The 13,695-nt window shown below is 32.6% G+C and overlaps 1 protein-coding gene across 1 annotated transcript; it reads left to right on the forward strand.

Annotated features, from left to right (window-relative positions):
- The first annotated feature begins 2,529 nt into the window (after positions 1-2,529).
- LOC128160571 (uncharacterized) lies at positions 2,530-12,758 on the forward strand. Its single transcript, XM_052823908.1, has 11 exons — positions 2,530-2,586; positions 5,938-5,984; positions 6,183-6,243; positions 6,651-6,818; positions 7,437-7,577; positions 7,901-8,068; positions 8,366-8,415; positions 9,111-9,165; positions 9,462-9,500; positions 11,380-11,676; positions 12,140-12,758. Exons 1-11 carry the CDS (start codon positions 2,571-2,573, stop codon positions 12,478-12,480), a joined length of 1,383 nt encoding a protein of 460 aa, XP_052679868.1. The 5' UTR covers positions 2,530-2,570; the 3' UTR covers positions 12,481-12,758.
- The last annotated feature ends 937 nt before the right edge of the window (positions 12,759-13,695 follow it).

Here is a 13,695-nt window from a genome sequence, read left to right on the forward strand (position 1 = left end):
TAATTACGGTAATGTTAATTTCCAGGAACGTACACATAGCATCGTTTTTTAACAGGGGTTGGGTCCGGTGGACGGCAGCCTCATCCAAAAAATCTTTGCAAGCAAAAAAGAAAAAAAAATGATAATTCTCAAATTCATGAAAGAAAATTCTAATACTTCAGCTCTTTAGCAGTTCAATAGTTTCTTTATTTTCACTTCCATTTATTACATGCTCCCAATCCCAATGTTGGGGGGGGGGGGGGATTCCATTTTCTTTTTATAATATGATAAGCAAATTTTTTAAAGCGTAAATTAAATTCATTTTTCATGCTGCGCTCGCCCCAACGGTTGCACCGTAAAACATATTAGATAAAATGTGTTTTGACTTTCCTTCCCCCTTTAATTTATGATCATGTAATCTTGTATATTGACAGTTCAATTTATGGAAAATCCCTCCCCACCATGCTTTTCCCCAGAGAAAAAACCCCCTGGATTTTATACGAAACTGTGTTTAGCTACCTTAAAGGAAATAAAATATTTGTGTATGCCACTTTTTAATGCTTTGATGCAAAGAGGAGAATATTACAAACATTTTGGTGTACACAAAGTTGAATTTAGTGAAAAAATGGCCGAGAAATTGTCATTTAGGTAGGATGTGTCAAATACAAAGATAGCCCTTTCAAACACGACTATGCAGTTCAAAATTCAAAACTGACTTTCCACTTACTAATTCTACTTTTTGTTAATGAATTAAACATAACCAATGGTACTGCGCATTTGATACTGATGACACACAAATGAAAAAAAAATAACTACCCCCCCCCCCCCCGTGTCAAACTTTACACAATTGTCTATTTGAATTATGCACATATGTGTAATCATTTTATATGACATTTTGTTGAATTAATAGAGCGACTCAAAAGTCCATATCCGGATACTCATTTTAATACACATAATTAAATACACTTGAAATTAGTGTATCATATTTTTCTCTATTCTATTATTGGAACTATTAAGAAATAAACAACGTAATTTAGTGAACATGGCGTTATGAATAGCAATTGCTCTGTTGGCATATTCCATGATGCGCGCTAGCGCATCATGGAAAATATGCCAGCAGAGCAGTTGCTATTCATAACGCCATGTTCACTAAATAATCGTTGTTTATTACTTATATTTGCATTTTACCACTCGCAAATACCATTTATTAGCCTAGACCTTGACATTTAGCTATTACATTAAAAGTAAACATTCAGACTGTAATGTATCTTTTTAATTCACATAGATTTGTTAACAGAATCAATGATATGTTATAACAGTAATTCCTTTAAAATGTTATCAAAAACATGTTTTAATATTACATGTAAATACGTCAATTTTAATGGAGTTGGAGAAAAACACATGATGTATCGTATAGTGGTTTAAATCTATAACGTCATGGAAAAGTATATATAACGTTACACCTTTATGACGTCATAGTATACTGACAGAGCAATTGCGATTATAGAGAAATAATTGCAGCTCCTCCGTATGGGCTTACAGTGGGAAAGAACAATAGAAATGCAAATATAAAGTTATGAACTCATGATCGGAGCGGCTTTGTTTACATGACGTCACACTAACAATTGTCACAATGCATCACAATGTAAAACAACACGTCACAATACACAATCATATACCGAACGTCATAAAGTGAGAAATGAAACATGCACATAGCATGCTATTAATTTATCTAATGTTTGAGGGTCAAAATAAAACTCCACTGACTGAACAAAATGCTAACGCAGCAATTTTGTAAGATAAAGACATATCAACGTTATATTATGTTTTCCCTTAAGGGTGCAAAACACAGTTTTATTTGTCACATTATAAGGACGTTTTCAGATGAGGGGAAAGCAAAACTGACCCCTATAAAGATAAATTGTAAAAACATGTTACATATATATCTATATATCAATAGAAAGATAAAATTGTCAATTTTTTAAATATATAAGAATAATGCACATGTGACTTAATGCTAGAATTTATTTGGCACTCAAAACATGCGGAAAATAGACAAAAGAATGCCTCTAAATGCAGTACACCCATGCATTTTAGGCTCCCCCTAAAAGCAGAATGCAACCAAATCAGCAAATTTAATTTCTGTACATTTTTAAGAACAAGTCCTTAGGAATCGTTTCATAGTATTTTCAGGGTACATTCGCCAGCTTTTTAAAGAGCTATGTCAGCCGCTAAAAAAATCATTAAATTCTGCATGTGTTAAATCCGGATGCTTTTGGAGTTACCTCCCTTTATTTTAGAGTCTCACAAAATTAATTTTTTCTACATTCTTTTTCATGTATTCGACAGATAACCCACTATATCATGCAATTGAGAATTTAAAAAATTAATTTTCATGTATACCGCATAAAAATAGCAGGAAAATCCCTACCCATCATGCTTTTCCCCAGAGATTTTATACGAAACTGTGTTTAGCTACCACATCAATTGAGTCCGTTTAGTACTCTCAGTACTTTGATTTTAAACAGCATTAAGGGTCGGGCTCGAAAAGCAGAATATTTGAAATAGTACACAGCAGACGAAGTCTAAATATGAAGATTTTATTTTGTGAGTCAATGTTTGAAAGAATATATTAATGATATTGCAATAGACAGACTAGTAATACCGACACAGACCGGTGTTGTATAGCAGTTTTTCCCCCATAGAAGCTTTTCCCCCCGGAAAACCTACTATGTAGTAGCCTTTCCCCCCGGGGGGAAAAGCTACTATATAGTAGCTTTTCCCCCATAGTAGGGTTTCTCCCTCACGTTTTTGGTTCAGATTTTATAAAAAATATTTATGGAAATCCAGTAAGGATTAAAATCAATGTTTCTACACTCCCAGGTTGCATACATGTATATCTGCATTCATCTGTACAAGTTAAGTTTCGTTTTGCCGATTTATTATTTTTATAGCCAATGCTGAAAGTTGACATGTGTGTAATAGAATTACACATATAACTTCATTTAGGTAGTTTATTGAAAAAAGTTTTACAAGTTATACACTTAAATGCATAACTCTGTGTTTTGAAATTGTATTAAGCGAATGTTTTAGGAATTTTTTGATAAATCTATCAGACTGTTTGTTTGTTTGTGAAAATTTCATCCAGGCTAAACCTCTGTTTTAGAGAAATTTGATCGAAATCCAATTATAAAGAATATGTATTATTGGGGCCCCATATCTCAAAAACTATAGATGACCACATGAACATATTTTTACGGTCATTTAAAAGTAAAAACATCATTTAAAAATACACAATCACTCATATATTTCTTTATCAAAATGATTGAAAATTACGTTTAATTCTGCTACTTTTTTTTAAATTTACGAACAATTTTTTTAAAAAGGGACGCGGGTAAAATTCCTTATTCTTCAAAACATTTAATCAATTCATAAGATGACTAATGATATAATAAATAATTAGATAAATAAATCATTGAACTTTTATCCATAAAAGGAGAAACCGAACATCAAAAATAAATAACCAACCTAAGCGCATATACGACTTTTTTTACTTGTTAGATGATTACAAAACAAGCTTATATTCTAAAAAAGTCAGCTCATCACAATTAATGTGTTGGTTGTTTTTGGGGTTTGTTTTTGTTTTGTTTTGTTTTTTTAATTACTCTTGTTTAATTGTTCGAAGAAATAATATGGTACACAAGTAAATCTTTATTGCAAAAATATGAGACAAATAGTATAAAATATTTAGGTAATTGAATCGTATATCTTGATTTATATGGCATCGTTTTCAAAATTGTATATTTATAAATCACGTTGCAAACTTGAAAGTGGAAAAATGAGCAAATAGTGAGTGACAATATAAACATAAAGTTAGTTCAGGTTCCATTTAACATTTTCCAAAGTAACCAGCAAAGATACCGACATTGTTCTGGTTGTGAATTAAAATACCCCTTACCCATGATTTAGAACCCCATCAGTCAAGTAAATCTTAAACATTTCAGTTTCTCATCATATCATTGCATCCTGTCTCCCGTTCGATATTTAGAAGAAGAAATATATAATAAATTGTTTTTAAGATCGTCAATTCTAACGGTATTCATTTAAAATTGATAGCCTTTTGGACGAAGGGAGTAATACATTTCCACTTTTTATTTCCTTCCTTTACAAAATTAAGTCAAGATTGGTCAGTTAGTTCCCTGGGAGAAGCTTATACATTGATGGTAATACATTGGGAAATTAAAGTTCCAAACCGGCGTATTTTCACTCAAATGTGTTCTCACGTGTTCATAACGCCGAGGTCAAAACTGTAGATAAGCATCAATTAGATGAAAAAGATTCGAGGTATTCCGAAATCCGTGTAAAAGGCATTCCAATAAGGCGTGAGAACAGGTGAAATAAACGATGATGACACATAAATGTTATGAAGGCGCATGCCTTAGTTCATATTTGGGGTTGAAAAACCATGTATTTTATTCTATGTATTAATAAATGCCAAAATTATCCTTTTTTGTGAGAAATTAATATCATATCAATTATTGCAAATTATTGTCACGAATGGTCCGCAATAAACATGGCCGGAAAGTAAAAATGGGGGAAAATCCACTATATAGTAGGTTTTCCGTGGGGGTAATCTGGCTATAAAAAGGGGGAAAGCCCACTATATAGTCAGCTTTCCGTGGGGGAAAAACTGCTATATAGCCATTTTTCCGGGGGGAAGAACTGCTATATAGCCATTTTTCCGGGGGGAAAGATGGCTAGGGGGAAAAGGCACTATATAACACCGGTATTCCAACACTTAAGCCTTATAGAATAGCAAATAGCGGGGGGGGGGGGGGTTCTATATAAAAAAAAATGCATTCATCAGCGTTAAATATAGGTGTTGAACTGTATATATTTTGCTCATAAAAAGTTGAGCACGGTTTTGGACTTATGAAACTAATAAAGTATTCTGTGCAAATTTCTGCTAAATAATTTCTGAGATATTTTACTCTATACACTGTCCCGAGTTTTTGCTTCCACCACTTTTCGCTTGATATTTCGAAAATAATAAATACCTTTGTGCTTAAACTACGTTCATCCACTAATATGAAAAATGTCCAGATTATCTGTTTTGAAACGCCCCCTCTACCGCTTCAGGTTTCAATACACATCCCAAAATAGAAAGTCTACGGGAATTTTCCATTGCATCAGCCATTAATAAGCCCGGATGATAACGTTGAAAAATTGCGCGAGATGGCCCGAGTACTTCCGAATGGAGAAAAGTGTAAACATTTCCCATTATAAATCTCCGTAAGAAATTTGTTTTCGTTCCTGTGAAATTTTATGAGTGAAAAGGGATAATTTGTCAATGAAGATATCTTGGATATTTTCCATTTCATTGATATCAACTGTACTTCTTTCACATGTATATGTATTTTTATTAAAAATCATAAAAAAATGATGGAAGCAATAACTTGGAACAGATTATAGATGTCATTACTTTACTTGTCTCTAAATATCCTTTAGACACGTAAACACGTTTTATTCCCGTAAAGGCATACGGATGTCAGCAAAAACAATAGTAATGACTTCAGCACTTTATTGCCCATTGAATTTGGTCGAGAATTCCATCTGTTGCATGACAACATATAAACAACCCCTAAGATACAAAACAAATAACTAAAATCATGCAATACAAATGCAATATTTTATAATGGAAATGAATTTTTTCACCATGCAAATAAAATACTTTAAAATATAAATGGAAAATTTATTTAATTTGATAAATTTTCCATTCATATTTAAAATATGCAATTCAAATAGTAATTATACAAAACAAACGAGATGATATGAAATACAAATGAAATATTATACAATACAAAGTGAAACTTTTAATTATTAAATATTGTTGAAGATTATAGCCATATTATCTAGATAGAATACTTAATTTGTTTTATTTTTTTTTCATATCTGTAGTTTTTCTGCTGATGTGGACATTTTATTTTGGTACAGATACAAAACGGGTAATTTGATTTTCTTTTTTAAATTCATTTTAGAAGCATAGTACATGTATTGTGATTTTTGGCTTATGTTGCTTGGATGAACAATATGGACAAAGAGTTTCTTGTATATAGACCAACTTTGCATGCAGATGCATCTTTGTTGAGGAAACACAAATGATTGGAATGAACATAGCATATACTTGTACTTTTTTGTTCTAGACATTGCGAGAAGAATATGATAACAGACCTTTTGACAAGACAAACACAAAGGCATGGTCAGGTACATACCTTTTAAATATTGCGGGAGATTATGAATTTCTCATTTAATTTAGTTAAAGTAAATATTTTTTACAATTCCTTTTAGGACAAAATGATCAAAATGAAATAATTTTGCCATGGTTCTAAATTTAATTTTGCAATTAGATATTTTCCTTTTTCGCAGCTAATGCTAACTTATAATAAGTGTTTTAGCGATTTACAAAATTGTTGCAAATGTACAAATTTTAAGACTACCCACTTTTTAAAATGGGCTACTGATGTGGCCGTTGAAAAATGTTAATTTTCAATAATATTTTTGATTTTCTAAATGGTGAGAAAACATGCAAAGTTTTTTCAAAGAAATTGTTTCAAGTCGTTTTTCTTTTTAATTTATAAACTATCTTTTGAGATTCAATAAAACCATTTCAGACAAAGGTGTAGTCAAAGCGATTGGGGAGGTGAGGCGTATTGGCAATTCCAAAATTGTGTCTGTAACGTGTCGTCTAGACCCCACCAAATTTAAGATGGTGAAATTTATCGTATGGTGGGTCATGTTGTGGCGACCCAAAACCGCTAAAACTTACGGTCTCATTGCAGGTAAGATATAAAAGATGAAAGTACGGACCGACAAATAAAGGTTTATTGTTAGTTCAGACAATACGGGGAATGATTCTTTCGTGTGTTGGCTACTTTAATTTTCGTCCACACAGAGAAACTACACCCTGAAATCTTCATTTACTTTATTAGGTATTTTAATTTTGATACACAGGAGAATTACACGCTTTACAATTAATTGTCAAGGAAGCTGCGTTTGAAAACAATTATTGATATCCTGTTAACGTCCATCTGTACGCACGCACGCGACTTTTTTGTTTGTTTTTTTTTTCTCAGCTTATGTTTGGTTAAATATATCAATCTTTTAAGTGTCTGTGAATCGAATTAAGTGACCTTATTTATTGGATCATTAGACACAGATGCATATCATATAGTTTGTTAATCCAAATGTTTAAACCATATTGTATGGATAATCTAGCATGATATTGCCCATAGAGTTTTTCATCACAGAAAAAAACCCAATGATTATGTTCAAAACAAATGCTTATAAGAAATACAATGGACGTTAGAAACTATTGAAAATGATAAGAAATGATCGAAATATTTATGTTTAACAAGCATTTCTCTGAAAAAAGTGATGGTAAACTTTCTACACTTCAGCTTCAGACTTGAACGATATGCCTGTCATGGGTAGAAATAACCTAAGATGGGAGAAAAGGAACAATCTTGTGACCAATCTGAAACCTCATTTAGTATGTGCTGTCGAAAACATGAACTCGGAGATATACATGAAACGAAACAGTTGGTATTATTGGTCATTTAGAGAACTCCAAAGTATGCAGGGCACATTGTATATTATATACATGTATGAAAATACATGTATATAAAAATTTAGTTACCATATGGTTAAATAGAATAACATAATTAATGTGAATTTTCTGTGTGGTTTATTAGAAGTTACGATACTTGCTAATTACATGTACATGTACAAACTATCTCATATTGTTGCATGGAAATGCTGTTACTGTGAGAGTAGTAGACAAAGTATTTTTTGTTAGCATACAAATGGTTCTGATAGATTGTTCTACTAATCCACTTTCTATTGGTTTTTTTCCTGAGAAAAGACAGGGATGATTACCTGCGCATGTACTTTATCATGGATAAGTGCGACCCCCCGGGGGTGTTCCGCTGTGAGGCGTTGATCAGGACGCATAACAATCCACGGGCAGAAATGCCTATTCGTAGAGAATTCGATGCCGAAACGACTAAGGAAGGAAAAGTGGAATCAACGTGTATGCCAAGCAGTTTTTCAATCACATTTTATGATTATTGCTTTAGATTTTTAGTAGCAAGGAAAATTCATTGCATATTGCATTGAAACTGTAAAGTTTGCAATGAATCGAGAATTACCCTAAAACTAAATGAGTTGATCTTCAATGCATACATATATGTAAATGTATTTAGACAAGAAATAGAGTAAAGAGAGCTGTTGAAACTGTTGTATCTATATTTCGACAAAATATTTTAAATATCACACAAAATTTCATAGAATTCTAGCAAACTTTGTTCTCATCTTATTAACTTTGTAGGTGAAAAGAATCAATTTAAGGACCTCGCTCGAAACTTCATGGAGATCTATGTACGTAGTAAACTCAAAGTTGAAATTTGTAAATTCAAAGTTAAAAGAATACTAGTAGTTAAATATATAATCGTTTGTCTTCATTCGCTTAAGATGAGCGAAATATCAATTTAATACGAATTCTTCTTTCTCAAAAAGTTACACCCTTAAAGTAAAACCATCTTGTATTATACTTAGGTAAATTTTGTTTGCATGACAATAGTAAAGTTACATCCAAAAGTGATAAATGTTCATAAATTAAACAAAGATACTATCCTATGCATCAGATCTAGTGACGTCAAATTACATAATTTGGTATTCTATATATCATTACCGGTATATATGCATCCAATGTGATTATTTCTTCCTAGTTTTGAAGAGATTTGATTGTGTAGATACAACTTCAAACGAAACCGAATCACAAATCTATTTGTATTCTGAAATAAAGTTTTCCAACACTTATGATATATGCGTTAGAAGAAATCCACACACGGACAAAATTGTGGGGTTTTTTTTTTTGCAATGATTGCTACGAAATGAGCCACCAAAGATTAAGTAACTAATGTTTCTTATACCTGTAAAATTAATAACGAAATGCGACCCCTTGGACTGATACAAATATTACTTACAACATAATGTTGTTATGTAAGATTTTATTTTAAAAATGCGTTTTATATTACTTGAACAATATTCACTTTCTCTTAACTCTTTTTCAGGACTCCCTACCCGGGTTTTACATGGATTCAATGGAACATGCTTTTCTCATGACAGGTATAAAAATACATGTACATACGATAATATCAACCCAGAAATAGCAAACTGGCCTTTCCCTGTATCTGGTACTGATATGAAGAGAATATATACATATGCGTTGGAACGTTGGGGGTTGCTTGTCAAGATTTTTGATAAGTCTACCCCCCTCCCCCCACCACTTTCAATTTGATTCCGACGCCATTGATTTGTATCTGTTTGCATCAAAGTAAATAAATGTCGGTTTGTATGTTTGCAATGCAAATAAAAATGTGTTATGTTGAGCAAAGAATATTGGCCTTGTTTTGTCTTTTCAGATGAGGAAAAGGGAGACCCGAAGAAGTGGCGAAGCGAGGGTAGGCTGTAGCGATGTGAAAAGTCACTTCATCATGGATGATGTCTTGATAGGGAGATAATTTAATAATATACTCCAAAAACATTTATTCTTTTAAGTGTATTTCTTGAAAGAAATGTCTTTATTTACATAAAAGTACTAAATTAATTTAATGTAATTTCAGTTATATAATAAAATTATCTTGAAAACAGAAAATGGATACATGTACATTTGGTCTTTCCTCAAAGTTTTGAAGTTCAAGTTTTTGTAAGTTATAATATCTCTTTGAAAAAAGGTTTTTATCTAGGGACCGGAAACGAACAAACGAAAGTGATTAAGAAAACGGAAAGTAGATGTGTTAGTTCATTTACCTACGTACGTTACTGTTCATCACATTGAGTAAAATGTTTTTAAAAAAGTTAAAAGTTTTTAAAAAAGTTCTATTGCTTTTGAACATTTCAAGTATTAACCGGAAGTGACATAGGACCCAATGAAACCCGTTAAACACATGTTCAATCAATGTCCATTATCTATATTAGTCTTGATCTATCACAGTTTCTTGTAGGTACTTTGTTTTTAAAAAAGAAGGCTACCTGAGATATTTGAGATGTCTCAACCGGAAGTAGATATTTTTTTTACCATGTGTAGATGACTTTTTGTATCTCTATAGCTAAAATGTTACTTCAATGCTAAATAACCAAAATATTTTTAAAAATATCAAAATTGGGTGTACTTCCTGTGACGACTGGAAGTTACGCCGGATAAAACAAAATAGTGTTAACACATGTACATACATAGGTCTATCATCCCACAAAATTTGGTTGTTCAAGTCGTTACTGTTTTTGAGATCTCGTCGAAATCAGGTTTTTGGTCTCTGGACAGGAAACGGGCAAACGGAAGTGTTCAATGTAAATTGTATTCAATATTTCTTGTATACTTGCCTTTTGTACATTATTTTTCATTTATCTAACTAAAATATATCAAAGGAAAACAGTTAAACTGATAAACAGCTCGATTTTTTAAACTCTTCCGGTATGGACCGGAAGTGACGGAAGACAAAATGAAACCGGTTAAACACATCTTCAATCAAATGTCTATCATCCATGAAAGTTTCGTGTCTTGATCGCTGATAGTTTCTGAGATCTCGCGGGTACAAAATGTGTTTCAAAATAGCTACCTGAGATAATTGAGATATCTCACCGGAAGTAGAATTTTTTTGTTGATATTACATCGCAGAGATTTCCTATGTATATATTTATTCTTATATATTTATTCTATTGACAAAAAATTTGATGTGTAAAAAAAATTATTTTTTAAGTGCTTCCGGTGACTGGAAGTTATGACGAACAAAACAAAAGTGTTTAAACACATCTACAGATATAGGTCTATCATCCCACAAAGTTTGAATGTTTAAGTCTTTACCGTTTTTTAGATCTCGAGGTGACAAGCTTTTTGTCGCGGGACAGGAAACGGACGACCGGAAGTGAATTTAGAACATTTTTAATTAAAATCCTCTAGATGTTTTTATTTTCTGTCATTCCTGAAAATTTTATAAAAATCCATCAAGACATCTCTGAGAAATTCACGAGAGAAAAAGGGGAAAAAAATAATAATAATAATAATAAGAAAGAAAGAAAAAACCTAACAATCACTATAAGGTCTTCCGTTGGAAACGGAAGACCTTAAAAATGATGATACAAATTGATATATACACTCAAAACAACAACAGCTTCCCTCCCCAAAAACCTTAAAACAAAAAAAATAACAAAAACAAAACAAAAACAGAACCAAAAAAAAAAGAAGAAAAAAAAAAACAACAACAAAAAACTCAATCAACTGTGGATGTCGATGTATCAACAAACTTCATACTATACTGATATTTTGAAATTATTTTTTTCCAGGTGGATACACAAAAATGCACGCCAAATTCATCGAGGATAAGGAAAAGAACATGAAATATATGGAGTTAACATGTAAAGTTAATATTAGGAAAATAAAAAAAACTGTCGACTCTGTTGAAGCATTCTACATTTTTTACCAGCCCGACGAGGAGTGGCCCAATGCACGGATACTGCTCGCCGGACTGTTGAGAATTAAGGGAATGTGGGCGGATCCCTACAGAGTCCGGATGTTTCCGGAGCTGCGCATGTTACTGGATAAACACAAAGGCATGGCCTGGAGGGGGAATTTAGGCAATGGTAAGCAATGAAGTCAAAAGTATGCAATCCAAATCTGGTCAATCAGAAACACTGTTGGGAGGCAACAACACAAGTCTAAGTGAATACAGCTACTCTTGAATATGCGTTTTGCGAGGTACTCTTTCTCAATGTAAATTGCCTGCTTTCTATGATAAATTCATTTAGTCTAAGCAATATAAATTAAATAAATATAAGATGGCCATCATGCTATGCGATCCCTCAAAGAGTCCGAGGCCTGCCTCTTGTGCGCATGCGTTGTTAAAGGTTTCCTCAAAATGTAAATTCCTTTTGCATTACCTATAAAATCAACTATATTTGAATGCCTGTTATGGTACAAATCTGGGTAATGTGTAATTGTGCAGAAAACCAAAGGTATAATGCTTTTTTTCCATTGTTAAAACTGAATATCTATTCAAAAAAAAATTCTGGGTATCAACGATACGTTCTTTATACATTTTTTAAGGAAAAAAGGCAACATTTACAATTGTTGTACCATTGAAGTTATGCCAAACTCTAAAGGGAGCATTCCAGTGTCAGGCGGCGGTGGAAGCCCCGAATTTGTCTAAAAAGAAAATAACGATGGTCAGAGGATGGCTTAAATTAGGAGACACCCCATTTTCAACTGGCAGCAAGAAATGCAGACTAGAGAAACTTAAAGGCAAATCAGTTTTATGTCGTAACTTCTTCCCTTATTTTTATAATTTATTTCATTTAATATGTTATCTACACACCTGTATAATGCAAGAAGTAGAGATAAAAAAAAAATGCTATATAAAATCAATATGGTTTACTTTATATGAGTAGCTATTGTTTAAGTAACCACTGCACACATGTATGTTTAACACTCCAAGCAATGTATATTGTATATATTGTTTTGTGAGGTACTAAACACAAGTATATGTGAGGTTTCTTGATGTTAATTTACAGTATATTTTCAATGACGGTTCAGGTAACCGAACCAGAACAAGTGGGGGCCGTGCCGTCATACGGTTAGTGAACAAGAAAGAGAAGGAGGGGTTCTTCGGGGATCGTGCCATCATTGGCGGCATTTGTGGCATCATTGTGTTGGGGGTGGCAGGATGTGTGGGTTACAAGCTGTGAGCAATTATTGAATGATTTCAAAAATGATGTCATTAAAATTCCATATTAAAAATATACTGCATGCTTTTTTAAAATTTCATTTATCAAGGCCTATACTGATACTAGTAATGCTTTCTATCGCAAAATATCTCTGTTGAATAACGCGCGTGTAGTAGTCTATGAGGAAAGATCTGCTATTCGTACGATATTTACGTTAAGTTTGATTCAATAAATTAAAAAAAACTGGGTTTTTTTTCAAATGAAGGTGTCGTAAGAAGACTCAAGGTTCCGAGAAGGTAATAACAGAACTCATGTATATAAATGGAAATTAATACCTGTAAATGTATACAGAATAACCATATTGTAATTTCATCTTTTTTATGATTGACTGGAACTAAAGTTATTGACCGATTGTATTTTGCCCCCCGCTCCGAAGGAGAAGGGGGTATACCGTTTTACCCATGTGTGTTTGTCTGTCTGTTCGTAACTAAAATTTCCTGTCGCATTTTTCTAAGCAACTATTGCAGATACTTTAAATTAAACACACTATTTGTTTTAGCATGCTATACCGTGGGATATATTTTTGACCAATCGGACGTCAACTTCCTGTTAAATGACGGCTTTGTTTATTTTATGCCTAAATTTTTAAACAAATTTTTGTCAAAGGTTTCTTAGCAACTAATTATCGCAGATGCTTGAAATTTTAACACATTATTTGTTTAGGCATGCGATATTGTGGGATATGTTTTTGTACCAATCACAAGCCAACTTCCAGTGAAATGTCGACTTTGCTTATTTTGTAATATCACATCAGAACTGGGGTATCACTAGGGAGCATTAGGTCACAGATATCTTGTTCATTACAAATAGCCTTTTGAGCAATATCATCATGTAATGATTTATTTTCATTATTTCCAAGGCAAAAGGAGGGGGCGGACA

Source organism: Crassostrea angulata, chromosome 1 (assembly GCF_025612915.1).
Source record: "Crassostrea angulata isolate pt1a10 chromosome 1, ASM2561291v2, whole genome shotgun sequence".
In the NCBI taxonomy this organism is placed as follows: Eukaryota; Metazoa; Mollusca; class Bivalvia; order Ostreida; family Ostreidae; genus Magallana; species Magallana angulata.